This window comes from Helianthus annuus, chromosome 1 (assembly GCF_002127325.2).
Source record: "Helianthus annuus cultivar XRQ/B chromosome 1, HanXRQr2.0-SUNRISE, whole genome shotgun sequence".
NCBI lineage: Eukaryota > Viridiplantae > Streptophyta > Magnoliopsida > Asterales > Asteraceae > Helianthus > Helianthus annuus.
In genome coordinates this window covers 141,180,296-141,204,746 of record NC_035433.2, presented here as the reverse complement: position 1 = coordinate 141,204,746, position 24,451 = coordinate 141,180,296, and the positions used below count along the sequence as shown (strand labels likewise).

General features: G+C 41.6%; 3 protein-coding genes and 1 pseudogene across 3 annotated transcripts; 2 read left to right on the top strand and 2 right to left on the bottom strand.

Moving 5' to 3' along the window:
- Nucleotides 1-1,202: 1,202 nt before the first annotated feature.
- LOC118480617 lies at nucleotides 1,203-3,785 on the bottom strand (annotated as a pseudogene).
- Nucleotides 3,786-9,478: 5,693 nt separating this feature from the next.
- LOC110933108 lies at nucleotides 9,479-11,926 on the top strand. The gene is made up of 3 exons (XM_022176349.1): nucleotides 9,479-9,511; nucleotides 9,581-10,315; nucleotides 11,813-11,926. Exons 1-3 carry the CDS (start codon nucleotides 9,479-9,481, stop codon nucleotides 11,924-11,926), a joined length of 882 nt encoding a protein of 293 aa, XP_022032041.1.
- A 2,055-nt stretch (nucleotides 11,927-13,981) lies between these two features.
- On the top strand, nucleotides 13,982-18,979 carry LOC110933097. The gene is made up of 3 exons (XM_022176339.1): nucleotides 13,982-14,711; nucleotides 15,003-16,772; nucleotides 16,863-18,979. Exons 1-3 carry the CDS (start codon nucleotides 13,982-13,984, stop codon nucleotides 18,977-18,979), a joined length of 4,617 nt encoding a protein of 1,538 aa, XP_022032031.1.
- A 1,132-nt stretch (nucleotides 18,980-20,111) lies between these two features.
- Nucleotides 20,112-22,696, bottom strand: LOC110933087. The gene is made up of 5 exons (XM_035989538.1): nucleotides 21,964-22,696; nucleotides 21,724-21,882; nucleotides 21,439-21,609; nucleotides 20,172-21,372; nucleotides 20,112-20,130 (listed from the first exon to the last, which is right to left on the bottom strand). Exons 1-5 carry the CDS (start codon nucleotides 22,694-22,696, stop codon nucleotides 20,112-20,114), a joined length of 2,283 nt encoding a protein of 760 aa, XP_035845431.1.
- Nucleotides 22,697-24,451: the final 1,755 nt, after the last annotated feature.

Genomic DNA, 24,451 nt, shown 5'->3' with positions numbered 1-24,451 from the left:
TACAAAACCCGAACTATAGAAAAATGTAGCAACACTAGGTGTACAAGAATCACTTAACCTAAAAAATGGCTGGCCTAGTCATTCCACTTGGTCCAAATCTAATCATTTAATATAAAAAAACTGTAACGTTTGCCCTCCCCAGACCCTATCAATAGTTTTGCAACAAGTGGAATTTTACTGGGCATGGTTGTTGTTGTTGTAATATAAGAAATTGTAACACGCACGGCCCCATTCCTTGAGGCCAGGTCGGGTTAATCATGCATACACAACCAAGATGTAGAGATCTTTACATCAAATCACAAGTGTTTGTGGTCAGGGGCGTAGGATAGAAGGGGCCGGTATGTAGTTTTCGTATAGAATTTATTAGGTATAAATGTTTTCAACCCCCGGTTTTATAATTTTTTACTATATACGTTTTTGACCCCCCCGACCGAAATCTCAAGCTTCGCCAGTGGTTTGTGGTTGAGTCATTGTTTACTAGTTCCAATAAAATTTCACCAGCTGTTCAATAGTCAAGTGCAAAGCCCAAGTTCAAATTTCATGTGTAGAAAGTTCACAAACTGCAGTTCAATGGTTCAACTTCACCTCAAGTCGTTCAGGGTCCAAGTTTGGGGTCCGGACCCGTTCGTTGTAATCAAGTCTCAGGTCAAGTTATGATCATGGTTTGTTCAAAGAGCAAATATTCTCATCAATCAAGTTCAAATGTTTGTTCGTTAAAATGGGAATAGCAGAAGACACATGTACCATACAACTACTCATAATGCATCAAGAATCTCCAACCATAAACTTCATTTCATCATCTATTGTAATTGTAATTATGTACTTGGACTTGGACTCAATTTACAATTATACAATTGGCCCTGACTGGGCCCCAGCCCAACTAACTCTCTTGTAACTTTGTACCAACTTTTTAATCATTCAAACCCAAACAACCATTTCTAATAACCAATATCATGATCTATCCCAACCATTAAATCTTCAAAACAGCTTCCTCACATTTACCTTTCGGCACACGCAACTTGCCCACTTCATCAAGTAACACGCGTAAACTCCCATTCTCGCCCTCCAATCAATGTCTACTATTTCAGCCTATAGAATATGTATAAGTTAACAATCTTTAAAACTTTAAAAACAAATGTAATGCGAAAAAAGAAAAAAAAAGTGGGATGTGATATGTAAAGAAGGATATAAAGTACCGAAAAATGCCCATATTAAGCGTCGTTGAGAGCAAGGGTAATATCGTAAAATACAAGAGGTCGTCCCCGCCCACATAGTTCCACAGGATTTGCAACTAGCAACTCGGTGTCTGGCCCGCGGTTCACGCAATGCTACTCTAAAAGGGCGCGATATTTCCATTTTAATGCGGGAAATTAGTGAGCTTGTTGCTTGGGTCGATAATCTTCTTTCCATCGGCTTGCACGATAAACAAATCAAACTCGCAAGTTTTCTCTCTTTTCTTGTGAACCGCCCATATGAAATCTACTACATAAATAATATATGATAAGAATTCTAAACTAAGAATTGTGCATCTTTTAGCCCGTTTAGTACAACCCACCTGAACCCGGAGACACCTAACAGTGTGTAACCTGAACACGACCTGTTTAACCCATTGATAAAGTTGTGAACACTTTAAACGGGTTGGTGGGTTGTACTAAATGGGTTAAATGGGTCAAGCTTTTTATTAAACGGGTTGTCTAGTTAGCATGTTTAACTAAACGGGTTAAATAGGTAAACGGGTTAGACGGGCTGGTGGGTTGTACTAAATGGGCTAAATGGGTCGAGTTGTTTTATTAAATGGGTTGTCTTGTCAAATGTTTAACTAACGGGTTAAACAAGTAAACCTGAACACCGCCATGATTATCAAACATGTTAGACATGACAACTCAAAACCTGATTATTTTCGTATCACTTTTAGGGTCGTATATAAAATTGTCACCCCGAAATCTTTAACATTCATGAGTACCTGAATATTGTAATCCTTTAATGTTCTCATTATATCATACAACAAGCCTTTGTGATCACGACAAACTATCTGAACAAGCGTATGAGCAGGACTGAGGGAGTTATCAACGGTGACTGACACAGAACGGCCCGACCCATGTTTGGTTTCATGATTTTCGTCAAACATCTCCAGATTAAACGTTTGTTCAGCTATGGCGGGAGGAACGAAAGAAGGTGGTCCATTAGAACATGCTGTGAAATCAGGACCAACCATTTCTATATCACAACTTATCATAGCATCCATAAAAACCGCCTTTAAATGATCATGTGTGTCCTGTTTTCGCTTCAGCGTATGCAAAAGTTCCCTGAAAAATTTTATAATTTTAAACTGTTATAATATTCGTTTTGGAACCGATTAGCAGATGATTTAGGGGTCAAAATCTGCGATTTCATATCCAAACACGATCTTCTACAATCCGTTTTTATTGTAGTCGTAATCAGTAATCACTTTCAAACGCGGATCCAAACACTTTTATAGTTAAAAAAGGTAACTAACCTGGTATCGGTGACGAAAAACAAATCCATCACCATCCCATCAGGAGTGGTTGAAACTTTCACTCTTTGAATTACAAGTTCAAGCTCACAAAGAAGATGAGTCACATCTGCCAAATAAAAACAAGTTTACCAATTTAAATGCAAAAAAAAAAAAAAAAAAAAAAAAAAAAAAAAAAAAAAAAAAAAAAATTTGTAGACTTCTTAACATGAATTATGAATTTGGATATTTTTTGTAATATGAAGCCCCTCATACCAACCATTATTATATTTTTTTATCATAAAATCATAAATTTACATAAAAAACATGAATTTATATAATACAATTTTAATGTTAATTTCTCTTTAATTTTAAAATTTTGACATAAAAACACATTATATTATAATTATAAAGAAATTAATAAATACAAACGGGTCAAACCCGTGAACCCACCAAGTCAACCAGAACCCGACCTGTTTAGCTAAACATGCTCCAGTATCAACCCAAAAATAACCCAACCCCGTTTAAACTAAACCCAAACCCACGAATTTCACGATATGTTCCAATATTTCCGTAAATTCACAACCTAGTCACTAAACTATCCACGACCGATAAAAGATTTACCTAAGACGTTACAATGTCACATATTCAGATATTCTTACCGTGTAAAAGCCCGTGGCGATCATGACAACAAAACTTGAGTAGAAACACATCCGCCGGCTTAGGCGGCTGCGATTCAGGCCGGAATAACATGAGCGTATTCGCGGACAAAACCGACGGACAAGCTTCCAACAATCTTTTCTTCAACAAACTCCATATTGTCCCCTTTTTCCCCATCACCCAAAACACAATATAACACCACTTTCCATCAGTAGACACATCTACAAATCCAACAAAACTCCATTAAACCATTCAACCCAAATAAAAACACAACAAAACATAACATAATTCATCAACAAACTGCAAAACATACCGCCACGAACGATGCTCAAACCGAAGAACAGGATCGTGCGACAAAGATCACAACCAAGGCCGGTTTTATCCGGACAGTTGATTGTGATGACAGTCGGTTCGTCTGGGTTATCAGTTTGCTTGATTATGACTATGTCTTCTAGTAGCATATTTGTTGTTGTTGCAAGTTTTGTGAATTGAGTTGTGGGTTTTGGAGATTAGAGTTTTGTGAATTTAAGATAGAATCTTGAGAGGAATCTGGTTGATATAAACTTGTAGCAACTAGTGTTTGTTTTTGGTGAGGATAATGGTGTGATACGTCATTGATATATACAAGGATACAACTATTTTTAATGTGGTGGATTTGGGTTTGTTTTGTAGAGGGGGAAAGATAAGGTGTTTAAAATTGGTTTGATGTAACAAACTTTTGCTTTTTTTTTCTTTAGAGATTTGGATATTTGTTTGGATAATTTTATGTTTTTATTACCTCATCTATATAATAAAGGGTTGTTGTAGTTGATTATTATTTATTAGGGGTTATTAGACCATGTGTTACCGAGTAACGTCTATGCTAACTGGAACAAATATAATAAAGTTATCTTTAACAGATTACGGAAATTTTAACCCATAAAAATTTTTAACCGTGTATAACTACGCTAAAATAGGAAAATGGTATATAATAAAGTTGTCTCTAAAAGAAATACAATACTACTTAAATGGAAAAGATAGTAATAGTAATAAAAAAACAAACAAAAATTAATTTGGATAATAATAGAAAATGATAAAAGACAAAGATAATTGATTTTCTATAAATTTAAATTGAAGGAGGTGAGTTAGGTTAGATTCTATTAGTTTATTAAATATCTATTAAATAAAATAAAAATATGAGATTTGTTAGGGCATGGATTTTATGCTAAGGATCATCTATCCTGAGACTAGGCATGGATCACGGATCCTTAATGGCTGATGCAGAGAGTCTGAGGATCCAGAGTCTGAGGATCACAAGTCTGAGGATCACGAGTCTGAGGATTCAGGATCCTTAACAGAACTTATGTTTTGTTACAATTGTCACGTTTTTAATGTGTAAATGCAGATAATGGACGTAGTGGACTACTTCTTTGCTGGAATCTCGTGGAATATGCTTCTTAGGCACGTGCTCAATGAAGAGATAACCGTTAGTGGTGGTCATGGGTGACTTCCACCTTTTTCGAGAAGTTAGTTAGTGGATTTTTCTTATCATTTTAAGGGGAAAACGAGCTAAATGAAGGCATAAGTCGTACACACCACACAAACAACACACAACACTCGAATTCTCTGCAAACACTTAGCAAAAAACACACACTCACACTAGCAATTCAATGTATTGAGCTTGTTTTCTTCCGAAGTTGTACAAGGATCACTATTGTTTTTGCAATACATTTGGTGATCGGTAGTTTCCATCACCCGAGGTTTTTTATGCCGGAGATCTTCGAAAGATCAAGGGCTTTTTCCTCGTATAAATCTCGGTGTTCATCGTTGATTTCATATACTTGTTGTTCATACAATTAACCAAGCATCATACCTCACAAAATCAGATTTGGTTGCATTATCCTTGTGTGATTTTTGACCAAAACAAGATTGTAGGAGAGAATATATTAAATTGAGTCTTTTATTAATATTTAGAAGATTAGATTTAGAGAGAAAATATCAAATAGAAAGTTACTTAGCTAGGAAGGATAAGAAGCCATTTGGGGTTTACACGTGTCCTAAACTTTTTTGGAAAGTATCTGGGTTATCGAAAACTTTTTTTCAAAAGTATAGCAATAGCGTGCTCGTTTTTATGGTGCAATTTTTATAAAAAAAATAATGTCGTATGAAAAAAGCTATTAACGTTTTAAAAAGGGGGGAGAAATTGGAGGAGAGAGAAACAATTTACTTAGATGTACTAGAATACCCTTTAGCAAACTCATGCATGTCCTTGTTTTTGTTCAATTCTATTTATTTAATCCAACCCTTGATTAATAAATTGATGGTCAAAATTAGTTATTATGATTTCTACCCAAATAAACTTACTAGTATATCCTAACCCTAGATTTAGATTAGATTATAAATAATGAGATTCATAGTTTGTACTTCGTAATCGAGCTCCAAGTGGGGTGGTGATCATTTAAGAGGCTTATGTTGATTACGGAAATTTCTATGTGCCGATTAAAATATCATTATTGTTTCATCATCCACTCTTTTCAGCTTGTCTTATGATATATTTACTATTTAATTAATAAATGAAATTCTTTTAAATAGCTTGTCTTATGATATATTAAATAGCTTGTCTTATGACATATTTACTATTTAATAAATGAAATTCTTTTAAAACTAGATAAAGTTTAATACAAGTTGTCAGTTGTGTTAAAAGTGTCTTCAATTCATTAAACTAAGAAAAAATTTAATACAACTTGTCACTTGTGTTAAAAATGTCTTCAACGTAGATAAGAATGGAAGGATATGTAATAGTGTAATCCCTAGTTTTCAAATCCACATATTTTGAAATACTTTTATCAATAATATTTGGGTCATTATACTACTAAAAATTGTGAATTTTAGTATTAGTTTATATGTCATTACATTGTTCTACTTAAATTGATAACTTTTTATCTATATATTTTTGTTCAAAGTTAAGTGTTTACAGTGAGTTCTTAATCGATTTTCATTCTCAGGTTTTAGTTCTCAATCGATTCTCATTCTCATGTTTCAATCTTTTTGTCTTTAATCGATTTTGATTTCAAGTGGAAATCCAGTGGACATGTTGAAACAGTTTAAGGCAAAAGATGATGAGGAACGAGGATGACCGGCCAATGTTGTTGTTCGTGGATAGGGTTACGGTGGATCGCACAGGTTGCATCGGTGTTGGCTCATTTAGATCGATGACAACCACATGTGAGGGGAAGGAGACGACAAATAAGAAGACAATGGGGTGAGGGGTAGTGGTGGAGTGTGAAGTGACTTATCGCATCAGCGGTGCTTACGAAGCTTGGTGTTGGTGTTGGTGTCGGCGGTCTTATGATTTTGGTGGTAATGAAGCTTGATGTTGGTTGTATGTGGCCATCGTTAGGGTTGTCGTTAAAAATAAGAAGGGGGGTGGGGTTGGATTTTTATTTTTTCTTTAAGTAAACGGATAAAATGATCATTTTATAAGAAACTTAACAGAAATTTCTAACATCATAGAAACGAAGTGTACAACCGAAATGAACAGTAAGGGTTGTTGCCACTACTTTCGTATTTAAGAATGAAATCTGGAATTTTGACATATCAATAAACGATTAGCATATCTTTTATTTGATGTAGTCAATAGTCTTAAAATTGATCCTCTGTCTTTTAATCGCGTTTTACAATTGACAAACAAAATATCGTAAACGTTAAATTGATAATATTACATTATATACATGTTTTGTATGTATGATTTCAAATTAAAGCAGAAAAACTAAAAAAACAAGGTCAATGTAGATAGGCATGGCAGATATCATCAATAATGTTGATTTTTTAATGTTTAAGTGTGAGTTGTTTATGAATGTCTGGAGTTTTGATATCTTTAGAATATTGGTATTTAAAAATTAAAATGTTTATCTGCTTGTCCAATAATACATATTTTAAATAACTTCTTTGGTTTATGAACATAAGTCGGGATAGGTAAAAGAAGCCGGACCATATTATATATGTTTCCGTGCATTTTTTTTCCAATAATACATCTTTAGTTTATCTATGTTTTGACGTAACTTTTGTTCATAAATGATTCAGATCTTTACTGTATATATCTGAATTACTTTACATTTAGACCCGCCGCATAGCGCGAGAAAATTTACTAGTTTATTACATAACAATTGGCATAATATCAAAATATATTATATTTAATTTAATATATAAAATATATAAAAATAATGATAATAATACAAGGTGTGATAACATTTTATTTCTTTTTCTTGAGGCACCCATCTTTGTTTGTTCTTTTGTTTTGTACCACACCTTTAACAAAGTGCACGACAATTTAATTATTTAAAGTCGTGTTTTTGTTTTTATGTGCTTATTTAATTACATCTGTAATTGCTTTTAGTCCATTTGAAGATTCTAAAGTTTAGTTGAGTTGAGTGGATAATTGAAAGCAATATAACACATGCTTGTATTTTTTATATTATGTAATGTATACTTTTAAAGTTTATTTGTTAGTAATTAACTTACACTTTGATATAAGTCACAACTAAAGTATAGGCTGGCGAGGTTATTTTATTTGACAAGACTATGTTTCTAGTCATCTTCTATAGAAAAATCATATTCTCAAATCCAAACCATGAAGCCAACATAGAAATCTTCTAACCATCTAAAAAGATTAGCAAACTTATTATATGAACTCTAAAAATCAGATTATAAATATATATAACAAATATATAAAATGGGGAATTGGCCTGTAATAATCTCACCTAGACCTTATTGGCCATTAATAATCCCACCTCAGAATATTCCCACCACCAGTCCCACCTTTCACCTATTTTTCCTACAATGGTCCCCCGTTAAAAAAACTTAACGGAGTTAAGCTTTTTTCCAAATTACAAACAGATTTTTTAGGGCTTTTGATCAGAACAATGATACGAGTCCATTGATGTAAAACTTACTTCGAAATGGTGCTCCAAGTGACTTGATTTTGGTTAATTGAAATTTAAACACCCGAATTGAAGCGCCGTTTTCATCGTTTGGAGCACCGTTTCGAAACAAGTTTTACATCAACGGACTCATATCGTCGTTCTAATCAAAAGCCCTAAAAAAATATGTTTGTAATTTGGAAAAAAGCTTAACTCCGTTAAGTTTTTTTAACGGGGGACCATTGTAGGAAAAATAGGTGAAAGGTGGGACTGGTGGGGGGAATATTCTGAGGTGGGATTATTAGTGGCCAATAAGGTCTAGGTGAGATTATTACAGGCCAATTTCCCATATAAAATTTATCAAAAGTCAATTTACTTGCAAAATTTACCATTAACAATTTTTTTTTGAGTTTCAATTTCACCTCTTATTCTTTCTCTCATTTTTAATCTTTTTTAATATTATTTTTTTACCTTTTTTATTTACCTTATCTTATTAGTTGTATCGGTCTAGTACCGAGGGCCGACCCTACGATGATATTGTAACGAATCAAAACGATACTAATTAAAATTTGCACACGTAACGAGTTGAAAGGATAACGACCAAATCACCTCGGCATTGATCGGAAAAATCGCCGCCCACCCCGAAGCATGGGGCTACGTTAACTTTGATTATAATGAATTCAAACCCACGGTAGTCTAAGACTGGAAGGTATGGGGGCCGGCTGATGCCCGGCTAGGCCCGGCGCCGGACCCCCACACCGCCCCCCTGGGGCTCGGCTCGTCCAACCCGGCACCCCACAGCCGGGGTTGCCGCTCCATTGTTTGAAAAAATAGCCGTTGAATAACGGCAATTTTAATAAAAAAAAATCATTTTCATTTTAAATAAATACCACAATCTAATCCATTTTTATACCATTCTCTCTCATTCTACTCCCATTCTTCTCCAATTCTCTTCCTTTTTTATAAAAACACTCTATAATTTTTATACCATTCTCTCCCAATCATGAATCCATTCAACCCAAACAACCCCAACACAAACAACCCCAACCCGAATAATCCCCATCCGAACCAACCTAATTTTTTTTCGAGTCCCGCTTACACTCCGACTATGGATCCTTCGTGGGGGGCTTCGCAATTTCCGTTTTCCGGTTTCCAACAAACACCCAACGCCTTCTCACAAATGTCTCAACTTCAACAAGTTCAACAATATCAAGCGCTCCAACAAATCATGCAACGCAACACGTTTGAACAACTCTAATCGCAATCGCAACCCCAACCCCCGGTTCAACTTGAAGATGATGATGAAGAAGTCGTCCCCGAATCACCACCGCAAGAGCTAACGCGCAAAAAAAACAAGGGGAAGGGAAAGAAGGTTGAACCCGAAACCGCGCCAAAACCGAGAGCAAAGGGGAGACCTTGGACGAAAGTAGAAGAGGAGGCGCTAGCTATGGCGTTTGTTAAGGCCTCTACTTGCCCGATAGTCGGTATGAACCAAACTTTTAATTTAAATTTAATTTTTTTTACTAATGCACTATTTTTTAAAATTTAGGAAACAACCAATCGGGTAGTAGTTTTTTGGAAGAAGACAACGGATAGATTTAACGCGATTATGGAGCATGGTCCGGCTCGTGATGTCGAATCCGTCTCGGGCAAGTGGCGAAAAATGATCAAGGTCGTCAACACCTTTAACCAAATTTATAACCAAATTTACCTTTCTCCTCTAAGCGGGAGTAACGACGAGGACATTCTTAACCTTGCTATCGCCAAGTGGGACTCTCAAAATCCAACGCCTTTCCCGCACTTCCGAGCATGGAACGTTGTAAGGAAAGAACAAAAATGGAAGCCGGTTCCAAATGAGGTCGCAACGGCCAAACGCACTAAAACTTCCGAGTCCGGAAGTTATAGTGCGGGAGGCTCCACCGCTCGATGTCAAATCGACATAAACGACGACCCGGAAGATGACGAGGATGTGTTGCCCGTTCACGAGTCGGAACGTCCCACCGGGAGGGACAAAGCAAAAAAAGAAGCGGCCGGAAAGCGAAAAGTGGCCGGCTCGAGTGGAGGTGGCGGCTCGAGTGGAGGTAGGGGCGAGAAGGCATCGTCAAAAATGGACGACTTGATAAACGAATTCCGTTCGTTCAAAGAGTTCGCGGCCGAAAAGTATACTCACAAGAAAACCGTGTCGTCCGACTATGCTCGAGCGGAAGATTTTAGGATTATGCGGTCGGATCTCGACTCGGTTCCGGAGGATGAACGCGAGGTTTATCGGAGGATGAAGGAAGAGGTGAAAAAAAATGGACGTCGTAGGTTTTTTTTATTTTTTATTTTCGGTATTTTTTTTGGCAAATTGGAAAATAATAATCCCACCATTGTGAAATTGGCCAATAATAATCCCAAGTCAGGAATTAGACAATAATAATCCCACCTCGTCCATTTTTGGAAAATAATAATCCACAGTCACTAAACGACAAAAGTGCCACGTCAGCATTTGGAGTATTATTTTCCAAAAATGGACGAGGTGGGATTATTATTGGCTAATTCCTGACTTGGGATTATTATTGGCCAATTTCACAATGGTGGGATTATTATTTTCCAATTTGCCTTTTTTTTTAGGAAACGTAATTTTTTTTATTTTTATTTTCGGTTTCTTTTTTTTTTAGGAAATGTAATTTTTTTTATGTTATGAAATGAAATTATGTTGTTTTATGTTGTGTTTTTTATGTTGTGTTTTTTAAATTTTATAAAGTTTTTATTAACTTGGGTTATTAAATTAAACCATAGGAAATTATAAAATAATGAGGTGGGGCCCCATCCTCCATCCTTCATTTGGCTCATCCCCCACGAGCCGCCTACGTGGCGCCTACGTAGAGGCTCATCCCCGTAAGGATGAGTCGAACCATACCCTTTAGTCTAAATAACCAATAAAAAATATTCTATAATAACCTTTTCATAACGTGATATTTTCTTTTCTTCTTGTGAAAAACATGGGACCAAATCATAACCAATATATTGTTTGATGTGAAACATGACTTAATAATAAAGTATATACCCAATGAAAAAAAAAATGGATGCATTTGAAATTATGTGTTAGGGTTGGTTCTGGTACAAATCATATTTATCTTACAAACCATAAGAATATATCTTATCACGTAAAAAAAGGTTAAATTAGCACATACTAAAACAATACATACATAAAAGTAGCACTTTCGTATACAAACTGTAAGAACCATTTAAAAAGTGTGATGTGGCATCTAACCAATTATAGAGAAATGGTAAAATAATAACCTAAATAATATCAATTATATTGAATTCCCTATAATTATGCTAACAAGCAATTGATTCTTTATTTTGATCTTTCTTTTGTTTTCAATGTGCCGAAATAATTTTTCATAAAGAAAAGTGCTCATATAATTCACATATGTGCTAAAATCAATTATCTTGATTAATGTGTTAATATAATTCAAAAGTGCTACTTTTATGTATGTATTGTTTTAGTATGTGCTAATTTAACCTTTTTTTACGTGATAAGATATGTTCTTACGGTTTATAGGATAAATATGGTTTGTACCGGAACCAACCCCTATATGTTAATTCATAATGAGAACTAAAAAAAGTGAAACAAAATATATGTATTAGTACATGCTTTGATTCGTTCACATGTGAGAAGTTTAAAGTTACATGCGAATTAGTAAGAGACATATTTGGATTTATTTGGTGTAATTTAGGGATAGGTAAGTTTTGCCATTTAAAAAATAAAATAATGTGCTCGTATGTGAATCAGTGGATATCGTTGGAGGTTTCAATTGAAGAAAAAAATGAAAATCACAACATTTTGTGTAAATTCAGGGCTGGTAGTGGTACCGCACAAGGCTCACTTTCATGGGCTGATATTTAGAAAAAAAGTTATACAGATTTTTTAAATATAAAATAACATAATTCTAAACCCAATTATTTGTAAAAGTCCATAAATAGATACTAACTAAGACGGCCCATTTGTTCATAATCATCCCATAAGTGATAACTACTACCAGATTAAAAGCCCATAAATATTAGTAGCCACGTATAAATTTTTGTTATATAGTAGTATTATTCTTCATTTTGTAACCATTCACTACACTTTTTACTCTATTCAATTACTTATTTTCACGTCCGAGTTTGGTCATAGAGATACCGCTTTCTCTTTGACAAGTCTAACGGGTGTTGTTTAGTGTGAAGGAAATCATGTGAGGTTTGTTGAACCATATGACAGAGTTTTGGGGGGGGGGGGGTTCATGGGTATAATATACGCAATCATCTTTTCCTTCTACAAATATAAAACTAGTCTTCGGAAAGTAATCATAAGAATTGTATTAAATACTTTGCCCATATGAATGTTAAACAAAATAAGTTGACGCTTGAGGCCTTTATATTTAAGGGGCCTCCAATTTTTTAGGGGTTTGCTAGGTTTCATTCCAATACCCACGTTTATTTAGAAGCTCTCCAATCACAACTCACTCAACTCTCATTCTCTCGATTTTCTCTTGGAATTGCTTCCGCTAGACGACTGAAGAAGTATGGTCCCAATTCCCTGCCTACATGGCAGGGACCACACCACTTTTTGTGCACACAAGGCATCCACATCATCTGGATCTTCTAGAAGCTTCCAGAAGACAACCGGATAAGGCCCGGCTGGCATCAAAGATGCCTCGCCCAACATCAAGGACAATACGTGGCACCATACACAGGAAGCCACATGGGCCTGCGACAATCCAGGGAGCAGGGCTGACATGACCAGTACGAGGTGCCCAACACCGTCGAATGCAGGGACGCCACGTGTACCACTATGCCGTCCCTGACGGAGCAGACCAAGAGGATATTCCCCTTGGTCGGACAGCTGGCGCACACCCACAGCTGGCACAGCTGCTTCCTCCTTCTTCACCCTCCGGCTATAAATAGAACCCTTCATCATTCAGGTGAAGGATCTGGGCTCTCTTTACTCACTCTATACACACACTGTTTTATTCATCTCGGAACAGTACTTATTCTCACGCCGGAGCTTGGTTAAGAGGGAAAACCTCTCTTTCCCCTCTTAACGAGACTAACGGTGTTTACTGTTTTGCAGATCTCGAGCCTTGGATACGAGCAAGAGAAGAGGTTGAACCCTATACGTGAAACGACCCCCTTGGTTACCCTTTGTGTTAACCATTGTTTCAACATTGGCGCCATCCGCTTTTTTGCAAGACCACTCTCACCTCTTTTTCTCTTTTAGAAAACACTCGTAAAAATGGCAGACCAGAATCATTCACACCCAGCTGACGGAGAAATCTCTTCTTTTGAACTCGTTTCGGACACGGCACACGTCCAACGCAGTCAAAGGAACGAGACCATCCAGGAAGGCCAGCTGAACAACGAGTTCCCGTCCATTTTTGGAAGTGCGTCCAGGGCTGCTAGCCAGACCACAACTGGACCCATTTTCCAAACACCAACAAGAATTATCACTCAGACCACAAACGGGGCTGCTCTCCAACCTCCAACGGGGATGTTACATCAAACCCCACCGCCGATGCAGACCGTAAGCCATGGGCCAGGCCCTTCGGCACCATCGGAACAAGCACAACTCAACTATTCTGCACTTTTAGGGCTACCCGAAGGAAAAACTCTGGCTTCCTGGTATGCCGAACAGATGGCGTCTATAAACCTTGTCTATACGCAGCTCAGCGCACAACAAGCCTTGCTCCAAGCACAGGCTAACCAATCAGCGTTCGTAACTCCACAACCAAGGTCTCTGAGTACACACACGGCTCAGCAGACAAACGCGTGGAACTTACGACCAGAAAGAGAACCAGTGCAACAGGTCAGAAGACCCAGCATACAAGACACGCGCGATACCTATGCTGAAACAGAGAGCAACTTCGTCCAAACTTCCAATCAGCAACGAAGACCGATCCAAACCCGCTTGGGCGCACGAAACATGAATACAGAATGGGAAGAGGAGGAAGACGACCCAACGTACAAGGCAGAGTCCACAGTGTTTAGCAGACTTCCTCCAGAGCATGAGGCGTACAAACCAACCAAGCGCGCGGGGTACAACCCCAAAGCAGAACACGACTTCACCCTGAGCTATCGTCCTGAGGACATGGCTGAAAATTCAAAATTTATTCCAGAAATCGCGTGCGCGGCCATCGACAAAACAAAGTTACCGCACAACGTAGGTAAATACAATGGGTTGACGGATCCAGATGATCACCTCCAGGTGTTCAAAGGCGCAGGAGCAACAGGTGGTTGGAACCTACCAACATGGTGTCACTTGTTTGCTCAAACTTTCGTTGGTGCGGCACGCATCTGGTTCGACAATTTACCAGCTGGAAAAATCAAGTCATGGGTCGACTTCCGAGAAAAATTCTTAGCACACTTTTCTCAACAGCGAAGACACGCCAGAGACCCAGGTGATTGTCTGAACATATACCGAAAAGACTACGAAAGCGTAGAGGATTTTATTACGAGGTACAACAAAGAATGTCTGGAAATTGGAGACATACCGGAAAAAATGATGCGCGCACACTTCATGCGAGCAGTCAAATGCGACGATCTGGTTAAAAGAATCAAGGGGCGCGACGGAGGACCCAAAGATTGGGAAACCTTCATTGAAGCAGCCAAAACCATTGCGCAGACAGATAGGCAACTGACCGGTGACGATCACCGTCAGCGCGCACACAACCACCACGATCGAAACAACAGAAGGGGTAGAAATCAACCCTGGAGGGCTTCTGGGAACAGAGAAAGAAGTCCCCCACGGGACGACGCACGCCATACGATCAATCAGATAGCCCATCGAAAAGAAGTAAAGCGCGAAAATAGGGAAAAGCAGTGGACTCCACTAACTAAAACACCTTCTGAAGTCTTAGCTACAGAGAACCATCAATTCAAGCCACCTTTGCAGATGCGCAACAAAAGGGGTCAAGACCCAAATCTCTTCTGTGAATTCCACAAAGACACGGGCCACTTGACCGATGATTGCTTCAGCTTAAAACAAGAAATCGAAAGAGCTCTAAGAGACGGCAAGCTCGGTCACTTAGTCAAAGGAGGAAAGCGCGATTACCGCCAGATACAACGAAGAGACGAAGGTCCAGACAACAAGAAGCTCAGAAAGCTAGAAACCCATATGGTGCAAGGAGGACCACGGCGACCAAGAAAAAACTACAACAAACGCGCGCAGGATGATTCATGGCGCGAGAAGCAAGTAGTATTCCCAGTCGTCAGGGGAGGTCCAAGAGAAAAGCGGCCAATAGTCATTCCAGGGGTGATCGGCCACTACCAAACAGATTACATCTTTATTGATCCCGGAAGCACCGCAGACATCATATATGAACAGTGCTTCAATCAATTCGACCAAGAGGATAAGGCGCGCCTAGAACCAGTTGACTACCCATTAACTGGATTCTGCAATGAGGCCGTCTTTCCCTTAGGACAAATATCTTTCCCAGTATTACTTTCCGACGGGAGAAATTCAAGAACTGAAGAAGTCACATTTATGGTGCTACCGGCACATTCAAGACATGACATCCTTTTAGGACGAGAATCCCAAGGAGATTTCAGCATGATCTGTTCCGCACCACATTCTGCCATAGGCTTTCCAACCGAAACAGGCGTTGCGTTGATATACGCAAGCAAGGAAGTGCTAGCAACAGACGAAATCAGGCCGGCAAAAGCAAGCAAGCCCGCACCGCGCAGAGAGGCAGAAAAATGGGTATTGAACAGTGCATACCCAGAACAAACGGTCACTCTGGGACCCGCAATGTCTGACCTAACGCGTGCGGCGCTAAAGAAATTACTGCATGACAACATGGATGTGTTCGCCTGGACACCAGCCGATATGGTTGGCGTTCCACGGCACATTGCGGAACACCGGTTAAACGTCTCAGAGGATGCAAAGCCAGTAGTGCATGCTAAACGACACCTGGGGGACATCAAACATGATGCAATGAAGGAACAAGTGTTAGAACTGCTAAACGCAGGAATCATCAGGGAAGTCCGGTACCAAACGTGGGTGGCAAGCCCAGTCATGGTGAAGAAACCGAATGGTAGTTGGCGAATGTGCGTCGACTACAAGGATCTGAACAAAGCATGCCCCCGTGACTGCTATGCGTTGCCCGACATAGACGAGAAAATAGATTCTTTGGCAACGTTCCGGTGGAAATGTTTTCTGGATTGCTACAAGGGATACCATCAGGTCCAGATGGCGGTTCAAGACGAGGATAAAACCGCATTCCGCACGCCAACGGGGCTATACTGCTACACCAAGATGCCGTTCGGCTTAAAGAATGCCGGTGCTACGTATCAACGATTGATGAACGAAACATTTAGTGACGCCATCGGCAAATACATCGAGGTATACATGGACGATCTGGTAATCATGAGCAGGGAGGAGAGCGCAATGCTGGTAAATATTCAGAAAACCTTCAACACGCTGCGCAGCGTGAGCATCAAACTGAATCCAGCAAAATGCTCATTTGGAATGGAGGAAGGAAAGTTTCTGGGATTCATAGTCACCAAAGACGGTTTTAAGGTGAACCCAGAAAAGGTCCAGGCCATAGAGAGGATGCCTTCACCAGCAAGCATCAAAGATATGCAAAAGCTCGCAGGACGATTGGCAGCCCTCAATCGATTCCTAGCAAATCACGCGGCAAAATCCTTCCCATTCATCAAGACCTTACGAAACTGCATGAAGAAAACCCAATTCCAATGGACTCCGGAAGCAGAAAGCGCGTTCCGCGAGATGAAAGACTGTCTCATCAAGCTGCCAACTCTAACCGCACCTAGCAAAGGAGAACCTTTGGTTTTGTACCTCTCAGCTTCCGACAGGGCCGTCGGTGCCGTATTGCTGGTTGATCGACAAGGTGCCCAAACACCTGTGTATTATGTGTCCAGAACCCTAACCGACCCAGAAACAAGATACGCAATCATGGAAAAGCTTGTCCTTGCACTGATTCACGCATCAAGAAGGCTACGCCGATATTTCGCCAATCACGTCATCCACGTGTTAACAAATTACAATATTGGGAATATCCTAGCAAGGCCGGAAATATCAGGAAGGTTGGCTAAATGGGCGATAGAGCTAGGGGGACTCAACGTAGTCTTCAGACCACGACCGTCGATAAAAGGCCAAGTTTTGGCAGACTTCATGACGGAAGTCCCCGATGACAAAGACAGAGAATGCAAGGCGATGGAGAAAGCAGAGAAAAAACAAATCAAAGAACCATGGATGTTGTATACTGACGGCGCGTCCAACGAAGATGGGGCAGGTGCGGGGTTGCGGCTAGTGAGCCCAGACAAAAACGAGTTCACCTACGCCATACGTCTGGACTTCAAGAGCACAAATAACGAGGCAGAGTATGAAGCCTTTCTGGCCGGCTTGCGCTTAGCAATCAAAATGGGAGTCCGACATATTGAGGCACATGTGGACTCCATGCTAGTGGCAGGCCAAATCAACGGTCAATACGAAGCCAAGGGCGACATCATGGCACTCTATCTCAACCAGGCAAAGACGTTGCTGCAAACTTTCTATTCTTACAAGGTGCACCACATAAACCGCAGCGAAAACAAGCCAGCAGACGCCTTAAGCAAGCTTGCGTCAACAAGTTTTCAGCACCTAGCCAAAGACGTACGAATAGAAGTTTTAAGCAACCCGTCTGTGCCACTCCGAGAAGTCAGCGTCATCCAAACAGGAACCACGTCATGGATGACACCCATCATCATGTACTTACAGTCCGGGATACTCCCAGAAAATAAAGCCGAAGCGCGAAAAATCCAATATAAATCAGAACATTATCAAATGGCGGATGGGATATTGTACCGAAAGTCATATCTCGGCCCTCTGTTGAGATGTGTTGACGCCGACGACGCAAATTATCTGATCCGGGAAGTACATGAGGGCATCTGCGGCATCCACGCCGGGCCACGCATGGTAGTGGCTAAAGTAATGAACGCCGGGTACTACTGGCCCGGAATGCACCTCGATGCCGTGAAAGAACTAAGGAAATGCAGCGGCTGCCAACGGCATGCACCAAAAACCATGCGTCCAAAAAATGAGTTGGTGCTTGTAACAACCGCATGGCCCTTTCAGCAATGGGGCATAGACATGGTGGGCCCCTTTCCAGAAGCTCCGGGGGCAGTCAAGTTTATCATCGTCGCGGTCGATTACTTCACCAAGTGGGTAGAAGCAAAAGCACTTGCGTCAACCACGTCGGCAGTCGTTAAACGCTTTATCTGGGAACAAATCATATGCCGTTTCGGCCTGCCACTCCGAATCATCACCGACAATGGTACAAACTTTGCAGCAGATGATCTCGAACGATGGTTCAAGGAACTGAACATCGAACATACCTTCTCGTCGGTCGCACATCCGCAAGGGAATGGTCAAGTTGAAGCGGTCAACAAGAGCATCGTCGATGGCATCAAAGCAAGGCTCGGTGAAAAAAGACGAGGGTGGGTCGACGAGCTACCAAGCATATTGTGGGCCCATAGAACAATGCCCAAAACAAGCAATGGAGAAACACCCTTCAGCTTGGTCTATGGGTCCGAAGCTGTGATCCCAGCAGAAATCGGACTCCCATCTCCAAGAATGCTCTCCATGAATCTGATCAATAACGAAGAAGAACGGAGGATCGATCTAGACCTCCTAGAAGAACGAAGGGAGATGGCTGCAATCAATGAAGCCAAGTACAAATCAAAGCTTGAAAAGTATTACAACTCCCGAGTCCGGATCTGCACCTTCAACCCAGGCGATTATGTCTTAAGGGACAATGAAGCATCCAACACAGAAAAACCAGGGAAACTGGCTCCCAAATGGGAAGGCCCATACATCATTGATACGGTCCTCGGCAAGGGAGCATACAAGCTACGCACCATGAACGACAAAGAGGTTCCACGAACCTGGAACGCTCAACAGTTACGAAAATGCTACATATAAACATGTAATCGTATAAGGCAAATCGCCGACACATTTACTTAATACAAGAAGTGTTTGGCTACCTTTATTTCATGCAAATTTTTTGTCACAACTGCATTTATTACTTCGGGCGTACACGAAAACATCAATGGCTCGACCATAGGAAACGTTGTAGACCTCCAAGGCTCGTCACAACCAAGTGAACAGCCGGGTCAGAAACACAACCAAAGCCTACAAAACGCCAAAAAACATAACTTCGTGCCCACATAAACACGAAAACATCGATAGCAAGGCAACTAAACATTGTAATGCTCCCAAGGCTGCAACCCCAGCCGAGCTCACACAATAACCTGCAACTCGATCACTTCGTATATCACATACAAGCGCGCATACTTAAACGACAGAATAAAAACGTTGTCATAACACAACATCACCTGTCAGCGCCATCATTCATTCGCGACACCTAATCAAAGTAATTAAAACATGCACATATTATGACGATTTCAAAATTTGCATAAACACAATCAGAGCAACAAACAATCGTCAAAGTACACAAAAGTGCAAAGTAAGAAATTGTCTTGAAACATCATTACAAGCCCATACAAGGCTGTACGCGGCACACAGGCCGGAAATCCCAAACTAAGTGCGGCTGGAACCAGCACCACCCGCACCGCTAGCACCATCTTCTCCCAATGCCTTCTTTAACAAAGCTACCCCATCCGCTTTGAGGGCCAACTTACCAGCAGCCTTAACTACGGCAAAATCAAGCATTGCAAACTCTCGCCGTTTCTTCGCATACGCATTATCGCAATCAGCCTTATACAGCTCGAACTTGTAATCCTTCTCATTGTTTGCAGCAGCACACCTGCCTTCAGCATATCCATTCTTGCGGCCACTATTATAACCTGCCCCACCCAACTCAAACATGTATTGGGCAAGCTCAGGAGAATTCAAGATACGATCAGCAAGCTGCATGAAAAACAAGGTCGAATAAGATAGCAGAAAAAACTACACAAAAGTAGAACAGGCAAAGAACATTACCAATGGAACACCGCGAGATAGCAGCCACCTACTATCAGCTGAAGCTTCCTCAGCAAGGAGCTCAGACGCACGGCACTCCGCCGTCTTCTCATCAAGAAGACGCTGAGAAGCCTCACATTCCGAAGTCTTCGCTTGCACAAGAAGCTCCAGCTTATCTATCCGCGCAATATACTCCTTTTCCTTCTTCTCCGCCGCAAGACGCGCTTGATGCGCCTCTTCCGCGAGAGCAGTCTTCTCACCGGACAGCCGCACAATAGCATCACGCTGCGACTGCATCTCCACGTTCGTACGAGCACATGCCGACTCCCAATCCTTTTGTTTTTGCTCGTTTAACTGTTTCTGCTCTTCAAATTTCCGCTCAGCCTCAGTAACCCGCCATTGCAGACCCTTCTGCTCTGTGTTAAATTTTTCCTTCTCTCCAGCAAATGCCTTCTTGGCCTCCTCAAACGCCATAGTTTCTTCTCCCATAGAACGCCACTCACGAAGAATCTCCTGAGAGGTGGCAAAGAAGTTAACCCCAGCCGTAACATGATCATCTATAAGGGCAAAGCGGCTGCGGTTTTTCTGAAACATCCTCTCGGCAGGAGGAAGGGATAATGAGAAGAACTCCTGACAGTTCTGCAAATCATTCATGCGGGAGCCCTGAGTAAGGCCCCAACGGGGGACGTGCGGCAAATCATCGCAAGCCGGGTTACCCCAGGAATCACCAGGATTTTGTTCAAAGTGCGGACTCCGCACAAAGCCAGAAGTGGCTCCACCTTCAACGGGAGGACGTTTTGTGTAAATGGTTTGTTGTGGAGTAGTCTCACTAGACTCCATCTCCACTTCAATACCTTTACCCTTATCAACTCCACCAGCATCACCGCCAACATCACCACCAGCAGCGTCACCTCCCTCAAATATACCTTCAAACCCTTCACCGCCCTTCACAGTTACATCAGCATCATCTCGAGGAGGGGTCAAGCCAACAGTCCTCGAAGGAGGAGAGGTAGGTGGAGTAATCTGAGAAATATCCACTGGCCGCGGCTTCTTGCTAGTCTTAGATTCTGCCACAAAATTACAATTAGCAAAAAAGACAAAATGAAAGATGACAGAAACATACGCAGAAACTAAGTTACCAGGCCGGGAAGCAGAAGCCTCAAAAATCTTCTCCAACAAATTCCCTCGACCCCCACTAAATACACCCAAATCAACCTCAGATTCAGAAGGGGCTGGGGGGGCATCCTTCTGAAGCTTGGCCTTCTTGGCCGCAAGAAGGGCAGCAGCTTGTTCATCAAGATGACGCTTATGATCATCAAGAGCCTTCTTCTTCATGTGCTCAGTTAAAGTAGCTTTATCGTCAGGATCAGACCCTTGACGCACCTCCCCAGGGCCTAGGCCAGACAATGTATCAGACACTACCACATAATCTAGATAAGGAAGAGTAGAAGGTTGCTTACGAGAAGATCCAGCAGCTCCACCCTCTTTCTTCCCTTCCTTTCTTACAGATTTCTCCGTCCTTGCCCTCTTCCTCGTCTCCAACTGGGCAGACGGATCAACAGATGCCTCCGCATCGTCATCATCATCAGCAAACCCATGTACCGGCTCAGCAACACCACCAGGCGTGGTACCTGCACGCGCGGAATGAGATATTAGATCTTCAACATCCCGGTCAGAACTTCCACTAGAAAGGATAACGATTTCCTCTCGACCAGAGTCGACCAAGTCGTCCTCATCATCCTCACCAAGAACTTCATTGGCGTATCCACTCAAACTCGCATCGGTAGGATGAAGAAAACGGTCATGTATTTGCTCCAACCACGTTGGATTCCCATCAGCTTGGATAGCTTCAACCATGGCACCTGCTGATTTCGGGTCCAAGGCATTCAGCAAACTATAACCAACTGCAAGGTGGAAACAAAAATAAGGACACATAATAAAAATAAAAGGAAAAAATCAAGAGATGAGACATGAAAGAACAATACATTTGCCCTTATGGCTATACGCAGGCTGACCCAACGGATGTTTAGGAACCCACAACAAACTCATCCCTGCACCAACCAAGGCCATCTCATCCAGTTGAGAAATAGCCGTCGGCTTCGCAGTTATCTTCTTAAACCAGTCTTGGTCACCATAGTTGGGAAGAACATCCACCCTGGGAACCCCTTGGTCCACATGCCTATACGACATATCCGTCGGAATCACACCGCGACGGATGTAGAAAAACTTTTGCTTCCAGTCATGAATGCCCTTTATCGGCACCGAACACACTTGAGCGACCCCCATCCTAGCCTGGAAAGAGTAGAACCCACTGGAATACGAAACACTATAAAAAGTGTTGAACATTGGAAACGTCGGTTCAACTCGATAAGACCGGCAAACAAACTCGAAGTGAGTAATCCGGGGGAGCCCAATAGCATTTATCTGAGAAATATGAAGACCATAACCTCTCAGAACGTCAGCAACAAACTTGGTAATGGGCAACCTAAAATTGCCTTCCCGGAAGTAAGCAGCGTATAAAGTGATAAAACCAGGGGGGGCATCCAGTGCAGTAGATCCAGACGGAGGATATCGAGCCCCCCACTCAGATCGAAAGTTATGTCCTCTAACGAGGTTCTGGAATTCATCTTCTTTCCAGTTAATCTGGGCCTGGTCAGGACCAGGAGGTGCTCTACTCTTATGTTTCCTCTTCTTTTGAGTAGGATTCTTATCAGCCATGATAAAAATCAAGAAGAAAACGACTTGAATAAAGGTGAAAGATAGAACAAAGGAGAAGAAGATAGAGAGAAATTGCACTGAGAATTTGAAAGTGAACGAAGAAAGTGAATAACCGCTCTGCTATTTATACTCATCGCATTAAATGCGAGAGATAGTGGAACGTCAGGAGGCAGGAAAAGTAACCAATAGATGGCCGACACGTCAGAGGAAAGAGAAGACGTCGCCTCATTTTTCGGGAAGCATGGGCAACAGGGTCTGCTGATGTGACAGAAAGTCACTGCAAAAGCAACTGTTCACCTCCGAAAAGACAGGGATGTCAGACGGTCACACCAAACGCTTCCCCATAACCACCAAACTTCAAACAGAAGAAAGCACAAAAGGGCCAAAACCCATGCGGCATGCGTCCATTTGGCTCACTTTTTTCAAAGGGCCAAAACCCATGCGGCATGCGTCCATTTGGCTCACTTTTTTCAAAGGGCCAAAACCCATGCGGCATGCGTCCATTTGGCTCACTTTTTTCAAAGGACCAAAACCCATGCGGCATGCGTCCATTTGGCTCACTTTTTTCAAAGGGCCAAAACCCATGCGGCATGCGTCCATTTGGCTCACTTTTTCCAAAGGGCCAAAACCCATGCGGCATGCGTCCATTTGGCTCACTTTTTTCAAAGGACCAAAACCCATGCGGCATGCGTCCATTTGGCTCACTTTTTTCAAAGGGCCAAAACCCATGCGGCATGCGTCCATTTGGCTCACTTTTTTCAAAGGACCAAAACCCATGCGGCATGCGTCCATTTGGCTCACTTTTTTCAAAGGGCCAAAACCCATGCGGCATGCGTCCATTTGGCTCACTTTTTCCAAAGGGCCAAAACCCATGCGGCATGCGTCCATTTGGCTCACTTTTTTCAAAGGACCAAAACCCATGCGGCATGCGTCCATTTGGCTCACTTTTTTCAAAGGGCCAAAACCCATGCGGCATGCGTCCATTTGGCTCACTTTTTTCAAAGGGCCAAAACCCATGCGGCATGCGTCCACTTGGCTCACCTTTTTCAAAGGCCAAGACCCACGCGGCATGCGTCCACTCGGCTCAATTTATATTCACCAATTCCAACGCAATGCATAAAAACCACAACTCTCATAAGTCCAGAATCCCTCCTAGACGATCAACTCAACTAGAAGGCACACTGGACTGGGGGGACTTGAAGAGGTATGGTCCCAATTCCCTGCCTACATGGCAGGGACCACACCACTTTTTGTGCACACAAGGCATCCACATCATCTGGATCTTCTAGAAGCTTCCAGAAGACAACCGGATAAGGCCCGGCTGGCATCAAAGATGCCTCGCCCAACATCAAGGACAATACGTGGCACCATACACAGGAAGCCACATGGGCCTGCGACAATCCAGGGAGCAGGGCTGACATGACCAGTACGAGGTGCCCAACACCGTCGAATGCAGGGACGCCACGTGTACCACTATGCCGTCCCTGACGGAGCAGACCAAGAGGATATTCCCCTTGGTCGGACAGCTGGCGCACACCCACAGCTGGCACAGCTGCTTCCTCCTTCTTCACCCTCCGGCTATAAATAGAACCCTTCATCATTCAGGTGAAGGATCTGGGCTCTCTTTACTCACTCTATACACACACTGTTTTATTCATCTCGGAACAGTACTTATTCTCACGCCGGAGCTTGGTTAAGAGGGAAAACCTCTCTTTCCCCTCTTAACGAGACTAACGGTGTTTACTGTTTTGCAGA